General features: G+C 40.0%; 1 protein-coding gene across 1 annotated transcript in view; it reads left to right on the top strand.

The window, feature by feature from the left end:
• The window catches only part of DENND1A (DENN domain containing 1A), a 436,275-nt gene that overhangs the window by 20,686 nt on the left and 391,267 nt on the right, over positions 1-24,322 (top strand). Inside the window, exon 2 of the mRNA XM_049630950.1 lies at positions 1,531-1,601. Within this exon, the coding sequence (XP_049486907.1) occupies positions 1,531-1,601 (71 nt within the window). The remainder of the gene's footprint in view (positions 1-1,530; positions 1,602-24,322) is intronic.

Genomic DNA, 24,322 nt, shown 5'->3' with positions numbered 1-24,322 from the left:
TCTCATGGTTTGTGAGTTCGAGCCCCACGTCGGGCTCTGTGCCGACAGCTCGGAGCCTGGACCCTGCTTCGGATTCTGTGTCTCCCTCTCTCTCTGCCCCTCCCCCACTCACGCTGTGTCTCTCAAAAGTAAATAAACATTAAAAATTAAAAGTATAACATTTTCTTCTGAACGATTTTCAGTCAATCTGGAATTTAGTCAATCTGAATTTCATTTAATCATTTTTTTAAATGTTTATTTTTGAGACAGAGAGCGAGTGAGAACAGGCTCCAGGCTCTGCTGTCAGCACAGAGCCTGATGTGGGACTCTAACTCAGACCTCACGGACCTGGAGATCATAACCTGAGCTTAAGTCGGATGTTCCACCTACTGAGCCACCAGGCGCCCCTTAAATGTTTATTTTGACAGAGGGAGGGGGTGGGGGAGGGAGAGAGAAGAGTGCGAGTGGGGGAGGGGCAGGGAAAGAGAATCCCAAGCAGCTCGGAGGCTTTATCTCTCGAACTGTGAGAGAACATGACCTGAGCCAAAATCAAGAGTGGACACTTAACTGAGCAACCCAAGTGTCCCAGTCTGGAAATACCTTTTTACTATAGTTTCAGAATCAAAGAGAAAATTCAAAGACAATATAACCCAATGTTCTCGTCACTCAGAATTAACAACTGTTAATATCCTGTTAGTGCTGTGATCTTTTTCAAACTTATTATGAAATATTTATGACATAAAGAGGTAAAAGGATATAATAATGAACACTCATATGCTTGCCACTGCCGATACTGGTGAAGCCCCCTTTGTGGGAATGTTATGTTAAGAAAATTTTTTTTTTCCAGTGTTTGTTTATTTTTGAGAGAGAGCATGAGCAGGGGAGGGGTAGAGAGAGGGGGAGATACAGAATCCGAAGCAGGCTCCAGGCTCCGAGCTGTCAGCACAGAGCCCGATGCGGGTATCAAGCCCATGAACCGCGAGATCATGACCTGAGCCGAAGTCGGACGCTTAACCGACTGAGCCACACAGGTGCCCCAGGAATGGTATCTTTTATTTAGATTAGCATCTTGTCTTCGTAATAGCCTAGTGGTGTAGGGTACTGTTTCTCTTGTTTCAGTCTTTAAGTGAAAATAAGCAAGCTGACTTCATCATATGTATTGTATCCTGGAATATGTGGGAAAGCTACTTTGTGCTAGTGTTGCCTGGGTTTGAGTTTCCTCAGAATTCTTCCTGTGGCTTTGGAGATACAGCTGTGTAAATTCAAAATATGACACCTATGGAATCATAATAATGGCTAGCCTGTTATTTGCCTGGCATTGAACCTAGACAGTTTTTGTGTGTTTTAAGTTTCACAATAATTCTTCTGGTTAGGTATTTTCATTTTATAAATGAGGAAGGGCATGGCTCAGAGAAGCTGAGGACCTTGGCCAAAGCTATTAAGTTGTGGAGCTAATGATTTTGATGAAGGTCTGTTTTATACCATAGCCCACATGTTCTATATCACGCTGCCTCAATCCTTGTCAGTAATCACGATCTGTTTCTTTTGTAGGCAGAACCCAGAGACCACGTTTGAAGTGTATGTTGAAGTGGCCTATCCTAGGACAGGTGGCACTCTTTCAGGTATTTGCACGTTCCATTATGATATGTTTATTGTGTGAGATAGCTGTGCATGTGGGGTATGCAGATATTTCAAACAGTGGTTTATCTTTATGTTTAATTGTTTTTCCTTTTATATGTGCCCGCATCATCCCAAGGAATGGAGAATAAGCACAGTGAACAATTTAGAGTCACTGCTATAAGAGGCTTGAAACATGGCTCTTTTCATTGTAACCATCGGGTTTCGGTTTGTATCTTTCACAGATGCCTGGAAGTCAGCTGTTTAATATGAACTATTGTCACCTTGCTAATGAGGAAGGCTAAGAATTAGGTTACAAAATAATATAAAGGGCAATCGCGGCCACTAAACTGGAAGGAGATTTTTTTTTAACGTTTATTTATTTTTGAGACAGAGAGAGACCGAGCATGAACAGGGGAGGGTCAGAGAGAGGGAGACACAGAATCTGAAACAGGCTCCAGGCTCTGAGCTGTCAGCACAGAGCCCGACGCGGGGCTCGAACTCACGGACCGCGAGATCGTGACCTGAGCCGAAGTCGGCCGCTTAACCGACTGAGCCACCCAGGCGCCCCTGGAAGGAGATGTTTGAAATGGATTTAATGTAGTATAAGTTTTATGTCTGCCGGTAAAAGACGGTTGGAAATTAGTTGAAGGAAGTACCTCCTCTGGCTTTAGTTTTTGGAATAATTTGGACATGTATTCCTGGACAAACAGGGTCTTGATAAAGTAAGAGTATCTTGCAAAGGCTGAGTATATTATTTCTCAACCTAAAATCTTTCTTGGTTAATGAGAAAAAAATAACCCTCTAACCTAGTGCTCTTTTTCTTGGTGAGTAAGAGAGTGATGCATTTGCCAGAGGTATGTCAGGGAGCAACTCTTGGTCCACACACACACAGACAATTGTGTTATATTACTTGGTGTTTTAAGGGGAGTGAATTTACTTGGATTAGAAACTTGGAATAATCATGATTCCAGTGATAGTTATGCTCTTAATTGGCTATGCAAGATTTTCAATTTCATTATCTTAGACTGTAACACTCCCAACATAGCTACCTTTCGTTCAGTCTCTGTTGTTCTGTTGTCCTATGTGCTTGACGTACATAGTCCATCCTTACAACAGCCCTCTAAAGGTAGCTGGGTGGCATCTTCATTATACCTACGAGAAAATGGAATCTCTGGTCAAATAACTTCCCAAGATCACATAGCTACTGTGTAGGATAACCAAGATTTTTGGTTCAAGTCTTCTTTACTCTGCTAAGTTGAGGGCAGTGACCATGTTGGGCACGTCTCTTCATGTCACCTGTAGGGCTTTGCAGAAGGTCACTAATATTAAAATGCATGAATTTCTCTTAATATCAAAAGTGAGATAACTGTGTGCTTCACTTTCTGGATTATGGAATGAAGGCTGTGAAACATGTTACAAATTTGTGGCCATTCCAGAAGTAGAATGTTAATATCCATGTCAAGTTATGCCTCTTATTCTGCATCTGCTATTAGGTATGCCCTGGCAGCAGCTTCTCGGTAGGCTGACTTTACAGAGTGACCATTTGATGATGGCTATGATTTGACAGATTTAAGGACAAACCTTTTCTTATTTCTGCAGTTGCTAATATTTCCTCTTGCAATGTTCTAGGATTTCTTCCCCCCGCACCCCTGAAGTTAAGATGAAATTTTTTTCGAATATGAACAAAATGCGAAACATACCAATATGATGGAAAAATAGGCAAAATGCAAAGTCTTTATCATAATTCTCTTACCCAGTCACCTAGTTCCTCTTCCCATAGACAACGTCTTTCTTGTTTAACCCTTTATTGTATTTTGAGAACTTATTATGAAAATATTAAAAAAAAAATGAAAGTTATAAGAATGGTCAAGTGCGTATGCCCTTTCCTTGGATTCATCAGTTGTTACCATTTTGTCATATTTGCTTTAACACGCTGTAGTGTATACATATTATTTTTGCTGAGCCATCTGAGAATAAGTTGCAGACATAGTGACCCTCTACCCCTAACTACTTCACCATATATCTCCTAAGAATTTTCTTACATAACTCTAGTACAATTACTGAAATCAGAGAATTTAATGTTGATATAATGTCAGTTGTCCATATTTAAATGTAATCAGTTGTCCCAGTAGTATCCTTTATAGCATTTTCCTTTCTGATCCAGAATCCGATTCAGGATCATGCAGTCCATTCAGTTTCACATGTATTTTGTTTCTTTCAGTAAAGAATAGTTTTGCAGTCTTTCTTTACCTTTTACGACAGACACATTTTGAAGAAGTTAGGTCTGTTGTTTTGCAGAAAGTCCCTAGATTTGGATCTGATCATCTCATGATTAGATTCAGGTTATGGATTTTGGCAGGGGTCTCTTTGTGATATTGTGTATCAGATCAGCATGCACATGATGTCTATCCCATTATTTGTGGCAAGAAGTACATGAAACTTATATGTACATTTTAACAAACAATTAGCAAGTCAGTGCCCATGTTACTGCTGTCCAGGCTAAGAAATAAAATGTTGCATGGGTCTGAGGAAATATTGTTCCTGGCAAGAGGAATTCTTCCCTGGCCCTGTGCTTCAGTGGGCCTTGCTTTGGCCATCTTCTGTGGGGCAGAGAGTCTGTGGAGCCCATGGGACATGCCCACTTAGAGCCTGAACCCTTCCATGGTAGACCACACTTAAGTACCTAGGATCTCAGAATTTCTTGCCCACATGGCTCTGAGCTTGTTTCCAGAGCCTGTGTGAGTCCCTTTCCTAGGGTCCGTCCTTCTGAGGGTGGACTAGGCTGCTGGTGTAGACAAGAGATGGCCTAAGTGTGGCTGTTTGTGGAGCGTAGGGTATGGGGTGGAGATTGGACTTGTGAGTGGAGATGCGAGGTCCTTGGCAGTGTGGGATGGAGAAGGGGGTGATGAGCAGTGGGCCAGTGGCTGTTTCTCTCTGTACCACCATGTTTCTGCATGGAATGCTAAGGAATCCAAAAATTCTCTGTATGAGTCTGTCTTTCCAGGCAATTATAAAGGTATGTTTGTCATGATAGGAGGATAGATCAGATTTTATGTAATAGTTTGTAAGCTTGCTTCATATCTTTTAAATATTTACCCATGGGGTATGTGGGCCTCTATTCGTACTCTTGCTGAGGCCCTGTAAATGTTGGAGGTGGGTTTGGTTGGCACCCCAGAGGTACCTCCTTTGCTTTCTCTAGAGGTAACAACTATCCTGACTTCTAGGATAATCATTTCTTTGTTTTTCTTTCTAGTTTTACAACATAAGGATACCTCCTTGAAAAATAGAACTTAGTGCCTGTTTCTGAATTTTATAGAAATAGGATGATTTTTTTTGTGGAGTTTTGCTTTTTTGCTCAAGACTATGTTTGTAGGGTCCTTCATGTTGTGTGTAGCACAACATTCATTTTCGTTACTGTCAATGCACGTTAGGATTATATCCATTTTTTCCATTCCACTGTTGAAAACACTTGCTGTTATTTGCCGAAGCAATACTTCTGTGATCTTTCCTTATACGTGAATCCTGGCACACTTAAACGTATATTTCCTTAGGATGGATACCATACTTAATTACTGGATCATACTAAACTGTTTTTCAGAATTGACTGTGCTAGTCTATACGTCCTCTAGCAGTGTTTGAGACTCCTTATGGGCCTACAACTTTGTCAGTCCTTCGTACGATTAGATGTGTTGATTTTTGCCAAGCTGATGGTTCTTTAGCAGTATCTCCTTGTTGTTTTTACTTGCAGTTTCCTGATGACTAATGAAACCAAGCACCTTTTGTTTATGGGCCTCTTGAATAGCTTCTTTTTTTAAAGTGCCTGTTCAAGTCTCTTGCTAATTTTTCTTACTGAGTTTTCTGCCTTTTCCTCATTGATTTATAAGATTATCTTTGTCTTATGGATGCCATAATTATCCTAATTATGGATATTAGGAATATCCTCTTCCACTGTATGGTTTTTCACTCTCTTTATGTTACCTTTGATCAGAACGTCTAGATTTTAATGTAGTAGAGTTGATCAATATTTTCCTACCCTCCAGATATGAAGGTGTTTTCCTCTAAGAAATTTATAGTTTTGCCTTTAAGTCTTTATTAAGGATTTTAGTTTTCTATTAGGTGACTAGCTGATTTAAAAATTGGGAAACTGGGGGTGTCTGGGTGGCTCAGTCAGTTAAGTGTCTGACTCTTGATTTCGGCTCAGGTCATGATCTCAAGGTTGTGAGATGGAGTCCCACGTAGGGCTCAGGCTCGCACTGGACGTGGAGCCTGCTTAAGATTCTGTCTCCCTCTCTCTGACTCACCCCCACTCACGAGCGCACGTGTGTGTGTGTGTGCTCACTGTTTTTCTCAAAAATAAATAACCATTAAAAAAAAAAATTCTCTCCCTTCCTCTCATTCTGCTCCCCCCTGCTTCAAAAAAAAAAAAAAAAAAAAAATTGGGAAACTAAATAGGGACACCTGGCTGGTTCAGTCAGTAGAGCATGCAGCTCTTGTTCTCAGAGTTGTGAGTTCAAGCCCCACACTGGGCATGGAGCCTACTTAAAATTTTTTTTTTTTTAATGTTTTTGTTTATTTTTGAGACAGAGACAGTGCATGAGCAGGGGAGGGGCAGAGAGAGAGGGAGACACAGAATCTGAAGCAGGCCCCACGCTCTGAGCTGTCAGCACAGAGCCCGACGTGGGGCTCAAACCCACAGACTGTGAGATCATGACCTGAGCTGAAGTCGGATGCCCAACCGACTGAGCCACCCAGGCGCCCCGAGCCTACTTTAAAAAAAAATTGGGAAACTAAATAAGGATGAATTACTGGGATCTGCTACTCCTTTACTTAAAACGTCTTAAGGAAATGATCAGGTACTTACTTCTAGGAGTGCCTGGTTGGGTAGAGTGTGCAACTCTTGATCTTGGGGTTGTAAGTTTGAGCCCCATGCTGGGTGTAGAGATTACTCAAAAATAAAATCATAGAAAAAAAATGATCAGGTACTTCAAAATCATACCTAAAAAAAAAAAAAAAATTCCCCCACAAAAATGACAGATGTGAGAAAGGGCAGTAAGAAAAATTACTAAACTTTAAAAACAGTTCTTTTCCCCTCGATTACATGTCTACATTACAAAAGACATGTATCATAAGCTCTCTGTGTGCTGTGCTCTGAAGAGCATCCCATGACATCCATGGAAGGGACATGTGATCTGTCAGTTTCACTTAGTGCATGAAGACCCATGACACTGAATGGGACACCTTGGAAACATTGTGCCAATAAGGTTTGGGAACACAAACCGAACTCACGGTGCCGCTCGCTTTCTTTGGGAATTTGTAAGACTTCTTAGTTGCTATTACCAGGAACTAAGCTGTCACTTAGTATTTGATTTAAGGTACCCTTTGTCTATTTCTACAATCTTCTTGTTTTTAATAAAACTTACTATGTTTGCCTTTTTCTGATGTTATTGAGTGTATTATTGTCTGCCACTTTAAATGATTACAAGGAATCTCCCTTAAGATTAGTCTTTGTTCCTTGGATCTGCATCTCTGATCTCTGCCAAAGTATCTGAGCAAACTTAGGTATAAACCTTATGCTCTACAGTACTGGTGTCTGGGCATAATCTTCTCTTTGAAGTTTGTTTGCATCCCCCAGAGGGATTAATTCCCTGCTGTGAGAAGGTGGGTTAGAAAGCACTGAAACTACTTTACGGGCCTTTAATTGGAGGATTTAGTATACATTTTGTTCTATAAACTTCTGTGGGAGTTTCATTCTTACAATTTTTCTTATACTGTGGTATGTTATATCCTCATTGTAAATAAAAAAAACCTAAAAATTTTCTCAGGTTATTTGAGTACATATTGACTGATTATCCTAGCTTGTGTGGTTGATTTTTTTTTTTTTCTCTTTAAATTTTTAGTAGTTTTCTGATTGGGTTTTGAATATGCGTACAATTTAGACATTTTTGAAAAATTAGAGAAAAATCCTCACTCAGTGGGTAAACACTGTTAATGTTTTGGTATACTTATTTCCTTGTAGTCTTCTTTTGTGGGTGGGTGTGAATAAATAACACCTATAAACTTTTTCCCCGAACTCCTGCTGTATGTGTGTTTTCCTTGCCATCTCCCCCAAATCATTAAGCTTTTTCTGAAATTATTTGTATAGTTTTGTGAAAATCCTTTCAGTTGCTGTGAATTATTATATCATGTTAATGAGCAATAGTAACTTATAATTGGATCTTTAGACTGTTTCCAGAGTTCTCTTGTTGTAAATAATGCCGGCAGACATCTCTGTACAGTGCTCGCTACTTAGGTGTGTGATTTTAAAAAGAAGCTGGAACATTTCGAGTAGAGATTTGATCTACTTTGCTCTTCATTTTTATGCTTCTTTGGCCATGTCCCATTTTGTGTACTCCCAACTTATGCATTTGTTCAAGAGCCCACCTTTACCCAGGGATCCCGGAAAACGAACAGAGCCATCTCGAGCCGTGAAAGCTGCCGAAGCTGAGTTCAGCCTGTCTGACAGAAGGTCTCGGAAGAGGGTGCTCTTGCAAGAGGGATGAGCCGGCCGGTCCCATGATCAGATGGTTCTGGCCATGCCGAAACTCTGGAATGCATTCCAGACACAAGTGTCTCCTTACAGCTGGCATCCCTGGGCCACTGCGTGGGCAGCCGCTTGGCCCCGGAGACTGGCAGCAGCATCAGGTTCTCCAAGGCTGTTCGTGCCTCCACCGGCTTCCTGCAGTGTCGGCTCCCCGCCCAGTGTCCTAAGGCAGTAGCCCAGGGGCCGGTTGGTAAAGAGAAGTGGACGGCCCAGTTGAGACACTTGTGAGAACTCAGAAGGAGGTTAGCTGAGGTTTGCAGCTCTAATCCGTTAACGTTAAACCAACAAAAACCCTGGCTTTACAATGTCCCTTGAATATCTGTTCCCATTTCTGGATCAGCAGTATCCTGAAGAAAACTGAGTCTCATCCAACTGAAGGGATTGAATGAGCCTGATTTGTTATATTCTGAATTTGAGCTCTCACTTTGCAGGACTCCTAATTCTACGAACTTCGCCTAGATCTGTGACCCCAGTGGACACTCAACTTTGTTAGATATTTTTAAAAAATTGATTTAAAAAAATAACAATTTACGCTGTCTCTTTAGAAGTGGAGTGGAGGGAAAAAAAGAAAATCCCTTTGAGAGTTGTTTTACTTCAGATTAAAATACTATTAGAGGTACTAGCTAAATTTATTATCTTCTTTTCAGTAATGTAATCATAGCAAGCTTTTGAAGAGTGGAGATAAAGTAAGCTGACTTTTACTGACTTTTCATAGTATTGACTTTTCATAGTATTGACTTTTCATAGTATTTGACTTTTCATAGTATTTGACTTTTCATAGTCAAAAGTTGACTTTTCATAGTATTACTTTGTTACACCTTAACCCTATAAGATGGCTCTTATTTTTGAAGAAACTGAGGCTCAGAAAGGTTAATTTGCTTGCTTGGATTGGACAACCACCAAGTTGTAAAATCAGGATTTTAACTTCATTCTTGTAGCATCGTCCCAAAAAGTACTGGCTAAGAATACCTGCATATGCAGTAATTAGAAACATCAGATATTGGGAGGGAAGAAAAATCAGGCTTGTACAGAAAATCAGGGGAAGGGCAGTTTTCATTCATGAGCTGTACAAGGATTTCTTTCTTTTTGTTGTTTTTTTAAACGAGTCAGCATGATTACTTTAGCTTTTCTTTCTTTTTCTTCTCTTGAATTTTCCGGTGAAAGTGAGTCCATCTTTATGGAGTATTAAGGTGTGAACCATGATTGGCAGTGATGTAGGGACAGATTACCACTCACTCAAAAGATACGGATTCCCTAAAAGTCTTCGTAATTTTTCCTGACTCCTAAGTACTTGACATGCTTATTGGAAAACCTCTTACTTGGGCTAGAGATGTGGAACCTCATCTCACTGTACTTTTTTTTTTAGTTTTTAAATTTTTTTTTATATTTGAGAGGCAGAAAGAGGCAGAACACGAGCAGGGGAGGAGTAGAGAGAGAGGGAGACACAGAATCTGAAGCAGGCTCCAGGCTCTGAGCTGTCAGCAGGGAGCCTGACATGGGGCTTGAACTCACGGACTTCAAGATCATGACCTGAGCTGAAGTCGGGTGCTTAACTAAATGAGTCACCCAGGCGCCCCTCATTGTACTTTTGAAGCTGATTTTCAAAAGGGATACCTTTGAGAATCGTAATGTGCCTATGTTTTAGTATTGTTGGAATATTTCTTTAAACTATAGTTGAGCCTAGTTGAGCTCATTGTGTTAAAGCTTTTGCCTACCACCTGATGAAGTAAAAAGTATTAGCTGAATTATACAGGTAAGAAAAGTAGCATTCCATGTGGGCAGAAATTCCTTTCTTGTATCTGTATATTCCAGCAGATAGAACAGTACCTGGCATATAGTAGGCCCTCAATAAGTATTGGGTAATTAAAGCGTAGAAATAAGAAGTGACTTGTCCAAAGGACAGAGTTGGAATGGGTGTGTGTGTATTTTTAAGCTTATTTATTTATTATGAGAGAGCTCACGCGTGTGAAAGTGGGGGAGGGATAGAGAGAGAGAGAGAGAGACAGAGAGAGACAGAGAGAGAGAGAGAATCTCAAGCAGGCTCTGCACCGTGAGCATGGAGTGAGGCTCAAACTCCCAAACCGTGAGATTGTGACCTGAGCTGAAATCGAGTCAGAGGCTCAACTGAACTGAGCCACCCAGATGCCCCCCCCAAGAGTTGAGATTTGAAGTCTAGTCTGACTGTGTTCTTTACACAAGTTTATGAAAACTGTCATGCAAATTATATGTGTGAGTACAGCTTAAAGAATAAACAAAAATGTACATACCACCACTCAATTTAGGAAATAGAACATTTTGTATCTTTGAATCCCTTCTCAAGTTGCCTTTCTCTACTGAGATTACATTTTGAGTTTTACCTTAATTATGTATGCTTGCTTGAAGCTTATGCTTTTTTTTTTTTTTTTTTTTTTTTTTACACACTATGCTGATGCTCTAAATTGGTGAGGTAGAATGACTTTGAATTGCTGTTCTTCAAAAGTCACAGAAATTGAGCCACATATTTTCTTAATATTTAGTTATTTGAAACTGATTCCAGATTTCATCCTAAAGTGTGCAATTTAGGGGCCATCTGGGTGTAAATTACAGTGTAGGAGAGTTTCAGGATTTTTGGTAATTCGTGGTAGTATGATTCGTGCTGCATTTGTGGTTCACAGTGTAAGGCTTTTGGCCCTCTAGGTGGAACAGCAGTTCATTGATCTACTAAACCATAAAATGCGTGTGAGCAGCAAGTTTGTTGATACAGATTTTAGTTCCCTCAAAATACAGTTTGAGTCTCATTTTGTCAACTATAAAATGGAAGCCTTAATAGTACCTACTTCATTTAGTTGAAAGGTCAAATGGGAGTGCACCGAGCATGAGACATGGAAAATTCTTAGTAAATGAGAGCTATTATTTATCATTTGTTTTAAAAGTTATTTTAGAGAAGGTTTAGGTTTACTGCAAAACTCAGAGGCAGTTGCAGAGGTTTCCCGTATTCCCCACCCCAGGCTTCCACAGCCTCACCCATTGTCAACATGCCCCACCGAAGCAGGACATTTGTTAACTATCCAAGAACCTACACTGACATATCGTAACCACCCCGAGTCCATTGTTTATGTCCTGGTTTACTCGTGGTGTTTTATATTCTGTGGTTTTAGAGAAATGTATAGTAACATGGGCCCATCATTACAGTATCATCCAGAGTATTTTCAGTGCCCCCCAAATCCTCTGTGCTCTGCCTGTTTATCCCTTCATGCACCCCCTAGCCTGGCAACCACTGACCTTTTTTATTGTCTCCGTGATTTGGCCTTTTCCAGAATGTCATATAGCTAGAATTATACAGTATGTAGCCTTTTCAGATGGGCTTCTGTCCCTCAATAGTACACATTTAAGGTGACTCCATGTCTTTTCATGGCTTCCTAGCTCATTTCTATATAGTGCTTAATCACACTGCATCGTCTGGATGTGCTACAGAGTATTTATCCACTCACCTACTGAAAGACATCTTGGTTCTTTCAGGTTTTGACAATTATGAATAAAGGTGCTCTAAACATTCACGTGCAAGTGTTTGGGTGGATGTAAATTTTCAACTTCTTTGGGTAAATACCAGTGTGACTGCTGGATGTTTAGTTTTTTTTTTTTTTTTTTTTTTAAGAAACCACCACAGCTGTCTTTCAAAGTAGCTGGACCCTTTTGTATTCTGCCAGCAGTGAATAAGAGTTTCTACTTCTCCATATCCTCACCGGCATTCGGTTTTGTCGGTGTTCCAGATTTTGGGCATTCTAATACATGTGTAGTGGTATCTTGTTTTATTTTGCTTTGTTTTATTTTTAAAAAAATTTTTAATGTTTATTCATTTTTGAGAGAGAGAGAGAGAGAGAGAGAGAGAGAAAGCAAGCAAGCAAACAAGCAAGTAGGGGAGGGGCAGAGAGAGAAGGAGGGAGACACAGAAACCGAAGCAGGCTCCAGCCTCAGAGCTGTCAGCACAGAGCCTGATGCGGGACTTGAACTCCCAAACTGTGAGATCATGACCTGAGCCGAAGTCAGACGCCCAACTGACTGAGCCACCCGGGCTCTCTGGTATCTTGTTTTAATTTGCGTCTCTTGATGACATATATGGAACTTTCACATGCTGATTTGCCATCTATATATCTTTTTTGGTGAGGTGTCTGTTAAGGTGTTGGGCTCACTTTAAAAAATTGGATTGTTTTCCTACTGAGTTTTTTTTTTTGTTTGTTTGTTTTTTTAAGAGAATGAGCATGTGCATGAGTAGGGGAGGGGAAGAGAGAGGGGGAGAGAGAGAATCTGAAGCAGGCTCCATGCGCATCATGGAGCCTGATGCAGGGCTCGATGTCATGACTCTGAGATCATGACCTGAGCCAAAATGAAGAGTCAGTCACTTACCTGACTGAGCTACCCAGGTGCCCCTCTTATCGAGTTTTAAGAGTTCTTTGTATATTTTGGATAACAGTTCATTATCAGATGTGTCTTTTGCAAATATTTGCTCCAAGTTTGTGGCTTGTCTTTTCATTCTCTTGGCAGTGTCTTTGGTAGAGCAGAAGTTTCTAATTTTATTTTTATTTTTATTTTTGAAGTTTCTAATTTTAATAGAAGTCTAGATTATCAGTTATTTTTTTCATGGAGCATGTCTGTGGTGGTATATCTAAAATTCCTTGACCTGGAGTCATCTAGATTTTTGCCTATGTTATCTCTAGTAGTTTTATACTTGTGTGTTTTATGTTTTCATCTATGAACGATTTTTTAAAACATTTTTTTGTTTTTATGTTTATTTTTGATAGAGACAGAGCACAAGTCGGGGAGGGGCAGAGAGAGACAGAGACACAGAATCCGAAGCAGGTTCCAGGCTCCCAGCTGTCAGCACAGAGCCCAACACGGGGCTCGAACTCACAAACTGCGACTGTGAGATCATGACTTGAGAGGAAGTCGGACCCTTAACCTACTGAGCCACCCAGGCGCCCCATGAACGATTTTTTTAAGGAAAACTTTCATAAGTTTTTTAGAGAGCATGCATGCACAAAAAGGGGAGGGGCAGAGAGGGAGAGAATCCCAAGCAGGCTCTGTGCTGTCAGTGCAGAACCCGACACAGGGCTTGATCCCACAAACTGTGAGATCATGACCTTAGCCAAAATCAAGAGTTGGACACTTAGCTGGCTGAGCCACCCAGGTGCCTCAATCTAGGATTCATTTTGAGTTAATTTTTGTGAAGGGCATAAGGAAGGTCTGTGTGTAGATTCAATTGATTGCATGTGGATGTTCACCTGTTCCAGCATCATTTGTGGACTAACTTGCTCCTTTGGCAAAGATCAGTTACTATATGTGGGTCTCTTTCTGGGTTCTCTCTTGATCTATTGTTTCGCCAATACTGTCTCGTGTTGGTGACTGTAGCTTCATAGTAAGTCTTGAAGTCAGTCAGTGTCAGTCTTCCAACTTTGTTCTCCCTAATATTGTGTTCACTCTTCTGGGTCTTTTACCTCTCCATGTAAACTTTCAAGTCAGTTTGTCAGTATCCAGAAAGTAACTTGCTGATATTTTGATTGTGATTGCGTTGAGTCTAAGATCAAATTACAAAGAGCTGACATCTTGACATTGAGTTGTCTTATCCATGGACGTGCAGTCTCTCTCCATTTATTTAGTTCTTTGATTTCATTCATCAGAGTTTTATAGTTTTCCTCATGTAGTTCTTGTACATTTGTTAGATGTATACCTAAGTAACATTTTAAAATACTACTTTTAAGTCAAGAGTTCATGTCTGCATAGAACTCTGTTATTCAGCAATTGTTAATCAAGCTAACACAGCTGAAAAATGGGAAGTAAATAAAAGTGATGAGCCAAAGTAGATTTCTCAGAATCCATGCATTTAAACTTAAATCTTTTATTCACGGAAAAGCCCTTTACTTACGCCCTATGTGCTTTGGTTTGCCCTGAGGACTTTTCTTTCTTTTTTTCAAACTTTTTAAAATGTTTATTTATTTTTGAGACCGAGAGAGACAGAGCATGAGTGGGGGAGGGTCAGAGAGAGAGGGAGACACAGAATCCGAAGCAGGCTCCAGGCTCCGAGCTGTCAGCACAGAGCCCGACGCGGGGCTCGAACGCACAGACCGTGAGATCATGACCTGAGCCAGAGTCGGAAGCTCAACAGACTGAGCCACCCAGGTGCCCCAAGGATTTTTCTATTATATTGATTGCTCAGCAGGGTTATTGATCACGTTGATGACATTGTATCATTGTATTAGGATTCTTTTTGTTTAAGTGGCAGAAACCCAGTGAAATCTGGCTCGAGCAAAGGAGGGGATTTTTTGCTTCTCAGTACCTCGAAACCTAGTGGTAAAGCTGGCTTTCGGTTTTGGTACATCTAGGTCATCTACTTGCATTTTCAGAGATTTGTCACCTCTATATCTCTTGGTTTTCTGTCTAGTGTGTTGGGTTCATTTCTGGGCAAGTGCTTCCCATACAGTGCCAGAGATGGCTACTGGCAAATCCAAGTTTATATTCTATCAGTCTAGTCACCCAAGTGGAAAAAGAGGGTCTTACATTATTTTGAGCCATAGTCCCAGGGCTGACTGTAACAGGCCCAGTTTGGGTCATAGGCTGATCTGTGAACCAATCACCAAGAGATTGGGTGGGGACTCTGAAATATTGGTTGGGTGTTGAGCGAGTATGTCTGTGGGGGCCTGTTCAGTGCCACCTGGATTCTGTAGCCTGATAGTGGGGCAGGGGAGTTCTGCAAAGAAAATCTGGTGCTGTTAGCAGAAGAAGGGAGAATGGATGCTAGGCAGCCAAAACAGATGTCCGTTGCAGTCATCAAGAAAATGTTTTATTCAAAATATTCTTTTCAGAAAAGCAGTGAGATGTATAATCTAGCTTGGAAAGATTTACAACCAAAATGTTTCAGTGCTTAAAAGTATAGGTCTTCAGCTTTTTCAAAAATTGCCATATAAGCCTGATTCCCCAGGAGTCTGTGACTGAGATCTTATCATCATCCATCTAATTTTTAGAGTTCTTTAATCACTTATTCTTTGAGCACTCACATTTAGGTTCAGCACTGTGCTAGACTCTCTGGAAAGTGGAGTGTAAGCTCTATAAAACAGGAACTAGACCTCATATTTTAAATGCTTAAGAGACTTTTTTTTTTTTTTTTAAACCTTTAGGAAATTGTATTCCAGCTTTTGAACTTCTCTGGTATTATTTCACAACACATTTTGCATTTCCTTCTTTATGTTACATTGAAAGCATGCGGTGTGCTCAGAGGCTTTCATTAGAAAAAGAAAGCTTTACTGAAGATTTCACTATGAGCTTGCTTTGCCCAGCAGGAAACTGTAATAAGTTGCTTGATTTAAAGACAGTTTTCTTACCTTTAATGTGTTCACAGGCATTAGAATTTTATGCTATCACAAAGCCTTATTTGAAGAGAAAATAGATGCAGATGAATTGCTGTCTAGATTATAACAATGTCATTAAGTATCTTCATGGATAATTTGTAATAAAAACAATGTAATGGGAAAGACTGTAGGCTTTGAAATCAGATTTCTTCTGCCACTCACTAATTGTTTGACCTCGGGGAAGTTATTAAACTGAATTCTAACTTGGCCATTGTTTAAATGGGACTTATATCTATTTGGCAGGTTGTTTTGTAAATTAGAAACAATATGTATTTAAATGTCTAACATAGACACTTGTACAAATTAGGCATTCTTGGAGTGACTTAATTCAACATTATACTTAAATGAAAAACAAAAAACCTAAACTCCAAACCAAAACCAAACAACAAAACTTCCTGCAATTGTGATTTTGTTAAGAGATTAAATCTTCCTTCTGATAGAATTAATTTAAATTCCTTTTTGAAAGGGTTCAAGGGGCACCTGGGTGGCTTAGTCTGTTAAGTGTCTGACTCTTGATTTCTGCTCAGGTCATGATCTCATGGTTTGTGAGTTTGAGCCCTGAGTCAGGCTCTGTGCTCAAAGCACAGAGCCTGCTTGGTATTCTCTCTCTCTCCCTCTCTCTCTCCCTCTCTCTCCCTCTCTCTCTCTCTCTCAAAAATAAATAGACATTAAAAAAAAAAAAGCATTCAAATACCAGAATAATAGTATGATGAAGATTGAAACTTGATGAAAAGAAAACTGAGTGACCAGTTTTCTCTTTCCGAAAATGTAGGATTTACTCTGGGTTTCCAGAAAAGCATACTTTGGATAATTTCAAATGATTAACTTATATATATTTTCCCTCTACTTACATGTTAAACTTTAACAAAAACAATGATCAGTTTTAGTTACCAGAGTTTCTTATTTGAACTGGCTTTTTGTGAGGCGAGCCAGATACCAAGAAAATAAACTGGTATCAGGGACTTAATAATTAACAGCCCATTTCTGAAATTTGGTGTATAGTTCATGTATATGTAGCTCAATTCTCTGTTCTTAGCAGTAATCCTCACTGATATTCAGAATGATGGAATTGGGTTCTAAAACATGAAAGGAAAGAGTTTTATTAGTTAGATTGTGCTTATATGAAAGGAAAATTGACAAAAGAAATTGGGAAAGATTTTCTATAAAGACTGGAGTGAAGGATGTTTTCATCGTGGCTGTCAGTGAGGTAGAAAATCAACTAAGCAAAACACTTACCTTATTCCCTCTTCCTACCAAATATTTTCGTTAATAAGAGTTTCTTCCCTGCCTCCCCCCGCCCCCCTCCCCGCCCCAAATTTCAAACATATAATCAGCAAAATCTAGCTAAGAGCATGGTTTTTAGAATCAGATCATCTGGATTCAGATTTCAATTACACCACTTATGACTTCCATCCCTATGTGATTTGGGGCAAATTACGTAATCTCTCTCTTTGTTTTAGTTTCCTAAACCATAAAATGGGGTGACGATAATAGTATCTCCTAGTGTTGTTGTAAAGGTTAAATGAGAAATAAAAGTTGAAGAATTAAACATAGGATGAGTACTTCTCAGTTTGAGCTTTCATTAAAGAAAAATAGGTTGGGTTTGTTTTGATTCTTCGAACTAAAAGTTGAGGATCATTGTGGGGCTGAACTGGGGTAATGTCACTTGCTCCTGTTGTAAGTTCTTTCCTTCTGTATTCGGGATAGAAGGGCATTAAGACTGGATCTAAGGAAGGCCCAGGCCCAGGGCCTTTGGAGGCTTGACTAGGTTTCTCTGTTGCCTCCAGCCGCCCCTGCAAGTCCAGTTTAGGTTTTTAAAAAATTCTTAATCCCTGGGGTGGACCCTGGAACAAGCTGACCTATTTTCTCTTGCTGAATGGAGATTGAGTTGACTCAGGTTTTATTTGGGCTTCTCTGGATCTGATGCAGGATAAAAGCTCAGGTCTAGACCAATTTAAATTGTGATTTAAGGCTGACCACTGTTCTATTTCCTCCTTTTTGTTTAGGGAGATCTTTTTATATCACCCTACATTCCTCCAGCAATATTGGTTACAAGCCTGTGGTGTGATAGGTGGTGGGGTGGGGGTGGGGAGGGGATTCCAGACAGAAGGCAAAGCATTTGCCAAGCTATGGAGGGATACTTTTTTTTAATTAATAAAAATACGATTTTTAGCCAGATGATCAATTTGAGGAGACCCTGTACAATCACACTCAGCCTGGCAGTTCTACAAGACCAGAGATCTTTATTTGCTTCACTGATACGTCCCAAGCACCTAGAACAGTGAGTGCTGCATAGTAGTAGCTATATCTGTTGGAAAAATGAATTAACACAATTCCAAGTTGAGGATGATCAGATCCTTTGATTGCTGTGAACCTTGATATTTTGATTAATCTCTGCGGTTTCATTGCAGACTAATAAGTCATGTCCAGTAAGCTAATGGCTGTTCAATTCACTACATTCTGTTTTTTAATGGAAATTCTTGGACAGCACTAGGGGAGGGTATTTATGGTAGAAGCAAGAGTTGTCTTAGTTTCGTCCAGCAGTTTTTTGGAAGAGCTCTTTCTGCCTTTTCTGTGAGCAGATGTGCTCAGGATGAAAAGTTTAAAGGAAGGCGCACTCACATTCGGCTCACTAGGCGAGGAATGCCTTTTCCTCTTCATTTAGTAAGTGTCCATCAGACTTCCCAGAGTACAATGAGGCATTTACCCAAGGCCTCAGCGGCAGCCCGTACTTTCTGCATTTTAGGCTTTTTCTGCCACCCCTGGGAAACTGCCTGGTGGTCTGGCATCATGGGAATTTGTCTCACTGAAAGCTCTTTCTCCACCCTTTCCTTCTGGAGAGGCAGCGGGTGTAGTGGCAGGAGCTCTGGCCTTGGCATCAGAATTTTGGCCACAACTAATAATAGCATTCTGGCCTTCAGGAAGTTCTTCATCATTTTTGCTGAGTCTCCTCAATTGCAAATATGAGTTCGATAATGCTTAAGATTGCTGTGCGGACTGAATCAAACACTAACAGCAAAATAATGAACAGTGCCTTGTTAGTTTTCTTTCTTCTGTCACATCAAATTATTGTTTTCCACTCTTATCCTACTGACACAAAAGGACACCCATATTTTTCCTCACTCGGACAACTTAGTCTTTGGAACACTCGATAAGAATTTTCTGTGTGTGTGTATTTGGTGAAGCAATGTGGAGTTTTGTTAATGTATTTCCAAAAACATGGAGAAGCTACGTTAAAAAAAAAAACAAAACGACAACGACAAAACCGCCTCATATACTTAATTTAGAAGTTTTCCACAATGTGGCCTTTAAAGTAAGGATCTTCCAAGGCCGATCCTATGCCCATACTCTGCTTCCTATAGAGGGCATAGCATGTTTTCGTGTTTATGTGTTGGTGAGTGAGTGAGCGTGTGTATGTGAGAGAGAGAAAGAGAGAGAGAGAGAGAATGAAAATATGTGTGGTGAAAGAGATATTTTAGCCTGCTTTTGTAACTTTAGCTTTCTGAGCAATGTGCCAAAAGTTATTTCTCCCTAGGGAGTGTCTCTTTCAACAGTTTTTGAAGGCAGCATAAATTCTCACTTGGTGTTCAAGGAAGATGGTAATACAATTTAGTACAGCCAGAGTATTTTTCTTTAACTTGTTAGGAACCAAAATGTGATTGCCGTGGCAAAGTTGTCAGCCCACTCAAGTTTAACAAGCGTTGGAAGGATTAGTAAAGGAAATGTAGTTTACTCTGCAGATTTTATGACAAAGAATTTAAAAGGTTTTGCTTTAAGCCCCTCCGTGTGTTTCTTCCTTTTCTCCAAAACATACCTCTAAGTTGAAAAGAGAGATGAATCTCTTAGGGAGAAACTATTAACTCTGAGGGAGTTGATCATTGTTTGAGAGGAAGCAGAACATTTACATTTGAATCAGCGCTGAGTGTAGCTTGTGCCCTAATCTCGTTCCTCCTAGAAGTTGGTGAAGAGTTTAAGTACTTCCTACTTTGTGTTCTGGTCCTTGTAGTGCCATCCTAATTTTCTCCGGGATCATAAATTTCCTGATTCCAAGTAAGCAAACTTCGGAGACAATGTGCATTGGCATTGCTTGGAAATGCTTTCTGTGGTTGTCACAGCTCTCTGAGCGGGGTCACTGGCCAGAATGGTCCTTGTTTTCACAGCACGGATTACCACACTAAAAAATACCATAAAGAAGGACAGAATATTAAAGGAAGTGTGAAATAGAGCAGATAAAATCACCTCTGTCACATTCCCACCCCAGAGTTTTGAATATTCCAGTTGACGTCGTTGCGACTGGGGTATAATTTTAAATGGGAAAGTAACACCTTATTTGTCATGAACATTTTGATCAGTGTTTGAAGGCTCTCTCAAAGTCTTCCAGTTTGTTAATCAGTTCTCTATTATTACACATACAAATTCGGCCCCCTTTAAGACAATACTACTCACAAGTTTATGGACTTTTGGGACCAAATCTTTGGTATTGCCTTTTTTTTTTTTTTTTTTTTTTTTTTTTTTTAAGCTGTGTGGGACAGAGAAGGGTTGGGGACATGGAGAGGCAGGTAGAGGAACAGAGAGCTGACGAGGACTTTGCCAAAGATTAACTGTTACAGATGGAAATGTTTTCCTAACTCTACATCTTGTAAAAAGCCTTAAATTGAGCCATTTTCTGAGATTAAAAAAAATACTTCTGTTTTGCTCTATCATGGATTAAAGTACAAATTCTTTAAAAAAATTAGACTTTAGGGATTCTTGGGTTATTTTTAATGCATGCTTCTATCACTGATTTTTATTTTCTTATTTTACTTGAAGACCATTGGTGGATTTAGGTCATTTTAGCTTAAAGAGAATAGGAACCATCTACCTAAAAGACTGGTTGGTGGGAGAAATTCTTTGTATTTGCTCTTATGTCTTGTTAAGACAGCTGTGTTCTGGACTGGAGTTAGCTTTTGTAGCAGCTGTGAAGTCCTCACCTTACATAAAATGTTCCCAGTGAACGGTTGTTTCTATAACTTGGGACTGTCATTCAAACCCACCCCAAAGAAACAGCGTATGTATAATACTTCCTAGGTGTCAGATGAAGAAATCTTGTTGGAACTATAGTTTAATTAAACCCAGTTGTGTGTGTGTGTGTGTGTGTGTGTGTGTGTGTGTGTGTGTATTTTTTTTTCCTTAAAGGAATTTAGTCAGGGTTTGGGGAGGTAACCTGTGTTCATTCCTTAGAGATTGGGACAAGAATTTTGCCTTTGCTGAAAGAGCTTATGTAGTTAGGGACTAGCCTGAAAATGATTTGCCTGGCATTTGCACTGGGCATATTTGGAAAGGAAAGCCTCTTTGCATTGTGCATTTAGAAAAGTGTCTGTAAGCGTGCTTAGAAAATGGCAGCATTTGCTGGTCTTGGCTGTCAATGTCTTGCTGCTACTGACTGTGTTTAACCAGAAAGGGAAACTCAGAGTAGAAAAAGTCTCACTCCCAAGACTTTACAAGAAAACCCCTCTTTGTTGATTTATATATATATATTTTAAAGGAGCTTGACATCTTCATCAAGTTCACAGTGGGCTTGCTTTGTTTGCTTTCTCTTGAATGCTTGATAAGATTTTTCTTCTATTGTTTTGTGCAGCAAGAACAGATCTTTCCATGGCTGGGGTGGGTTTTTTGTAAATCCACAATATGGTCATTGTCTGGTGGTGAATAATTGTGGCTGCTTTTTGTACAACCAGAACTAAGGCTTTGGCTGTGAACAGATTCCTTCTTAGCGTGAAAAGGGACTAATCCATGTAAATACAGCCCCAAAATAAAGCTTTACAGAAAAAGGGGAAGGCCGCTAAGCAGGAGGGCACAGGTCAGCAATTTAACCTTTAACCTAACAAATAAGAAGCATGAAAGTTCCAGAATTGGTTTACAAAAGAAAGCTCCTGTGATCTGTCAGTTTTTCTTTTCAGGAGGGAGCTGGGTGAGAGATCTGACTGACAGCTAGTGCCTTTTAACTGCAGACTGAAATTAACTGCCAAATCGAAACTTGAATATGTGAAGGAGATTTTCTCTTAAATAAATTGAGGTAGCAGAATAGGCTAACATAAGCGTTGGTCAGGCCGGGTCTCCCAGGAGGGTTTTACCCTTGGAGCTGGGGCATAGGCATTTGACTGGACTACCTTTAAGGTCCCTTCCAAGTTTAATAAAGAGTCTGTGGTCTGCCTCTTACCAAAGTAGACATGAACTTAGCAGTTTAAGGCCAGATGAAACTCCTTCCTCTTTTGTTACTATCATTGATCCCTTTGTAGACTTTTCATGGCTCCATAAATTAATTGCAGCCTTTACTAAAGATTGGTTAAGAGCTTTTTGTAAATATAATTGATGCGTTTGTCACAAAATAGCTATCTAGAGATTTCATACTATGCACAACTTTTACGACCTGATGCACTATTAGAAACTCTATTGAGCCACGTGAGCACTGTAAAGCAGAGGACACGGGCTTTCTTTCATGTGCTGCTGCTTTGTTCAACATGCTTAGGCATTATTAGCAGATACAATTGAGGAAGTTAAAGCTGCAGAGAGTGAAGTAGAGGTGTTTATTAGGCAATGCAGCGGGGGGAAATGGTAAGCTGTGAAAAATGAGGGAACTGCCCCGTTTGGTACATGGGCTTGAAGAGTTAACAAAGTAAGGTTTTGTGCTAAGTGGTAAGTTTTACTTTTATGCTGTTGTTGTACTCATTTACAAACTTTGTAAACAGTTTGTATTTATTTAATCACAACAGGTAATCTTGTTAATGAGTGTTATTTTTTGCTTAAAGCATAATACATCTGAAGTCAGCTGTTCTGTTTCACTATAGAGAATTCTGTAACTGATAAAAAAAACTTTAATTAATGAGAATCATTCTGATTAAAAAGAAACAATGAACTAATGACTTTAAAGTAGGCTCCCTGTAGATTAATAAGAATGGTAATTATGCTGTGTGATTCATTGTGGAAACAAAATCCCAGGGATGATTGTTTTAGTTTTGCAGGTGTCCACAGTATGACTGTATAGGTTGTTTAAAACTTGCTTTTTCTGAAGACCTCACAGGCTGCCTCAGTTTCCCCAAGGGTGTTAGAGACCAGAGACAACATAATGTTGCGGATTAAAATTAGCATGAAGTTAAGTGGCCACCTTCGGTTTAGCTTAGGCATCTACTCTCTTTTTCCCAGCTTATTATGATAGCCTCCTCACTGGCCTTTATGCTTTCCTTCACATCCGTATTTAATGCTGTCATCTGAGAGCTCTTTCGGAAGCACAGCTGAGACCACAGGACTCCCATTCTTAGAGATTTCCGTGTCCTCTTATCCCCACAAGCTCAAGTCAGGCTCGTTAGCCGGGCCAATGAGGTCTTCAGTGATCTATCCCCTGCCTATCCCAGCATCATCTTGGCTAGCTCATTCCCTGCTAAATAGGCATCTTCCAGTATGTCCCAAGCAAAGTGCATGCATGTTTTCTATTTCTGTGTCCTATCTGGTTTCCCGAAAATGTAAGAAGGCTGGTATCTTTAAAGGGGGGATCTGATGCTGATGCTTTGAAAACAGCTAACATGTGTATAGGCTTCACCCTGTAAACAGCGCCGTGTTCTTTTCTTTGCTTCTCACAGCAGCAATACAGAATAGGCCATGTTTTCTGAGAGGTACTTAATATTTGAATGGATGGATGAATAAATGAATGAGTGAACTGTGGAGTCAGAAAACAGGAGTGACAGTCCAAATTCTTCTAATTAGCCATGTAATTTTAGATTAAGTAATTTGACCTCTCAGCCGATTTGCTGATCTGTAAAATTAGGTGTGTAGTGGTGTTCCTTGTCACTCTAGACGGTGTGAGGTCTGAGTGAAAGAATGCGCAGTAAATAAAAATGCTTCTCAAACTATAAACCCCATGCAAATGTTGGTTTCTGCTGCGAATATCCTTACTGTATTCCAGGTCCTATAAAGGAAGAGCAAGCATTCATGGATATAGATAGATTTGTGTTTTAATGACTGAAAGAACATCAGAACTGTTTTATTCATATCGTGTGAAAATATAAGCCCACTTTGATAGCAAACAGAAAACAGTATACCCTTGTTTTCTTTCATGAAGAAAATGTCAGGTTTATACTGTTAGTAAATGCTAACAAAGGAAGCACACACTCTGTGGTAAGCTGGTGTTCACATGTAGCATTTAGAGGCTTGTCTTTGCTCTGCCTTCTCCTTGGGTTGCTGCTCAGGAACCTTAGAGCCTTTCTTGCCTTCCAGTTCTGTGAACTACATGCAACTCTTTGGGGGGTAAGCTATTGTTTTTGTATGCATTTTTTTTGATACTATGCATTTTTGTATGCTGTTATGATCTCCGGCTTGATGTGTCCTCCTTTTATTCTTAGCCTCTTAGTTTACACGTGTATTTTTTTATCCTTTGAACTATATATATTTTTGTAAGATACCTCAAATTGTTTCTAGAATGTGGCGGAGTGTAAACTCTTCCAGTGTGATCTTAGTCCTACCTTGGTTTCTCCTGTCACCTACAGACCGATAGATAGTTCCCCAGTCTGTGTCTTTGGCCCAGACTCTTGAGTGACAGGCTTGGATCCTTTGCCAGTGCTGCTTCTAGATGTGCCACAGGTAACTCACATTGAATTTAACACCCCCCCCCCCCCCCCCAACACATCTGTTCTCCCAGGCTTCTACCCCCCCACCCCTCTCCCCGCGGCCACCCAGCAAAGCAAAACTGAAAAGCCAGTCCTAAACTGTTCCTTCTGTTCTGGGGTCTTGT

The sequence above is a fragment of the Panthera uncia genome, chromosome D4 (genome assembly GCF_023721935.1).
Source record: "Panthera uncia isolate 11264 chromosome D4, Puncia_PCG_1.0, whole genome shotgun sequence".
In the NCBI taxonomy this organism is placed as follows: Eukaryota; Metazoa; Chordata; class Mammalia; order Carnivora; family Felidae; genus Panthera; species Panthera uncia.
This window is presented reverse-complemented; position numbering and strand designations above follow the sequence as displayed.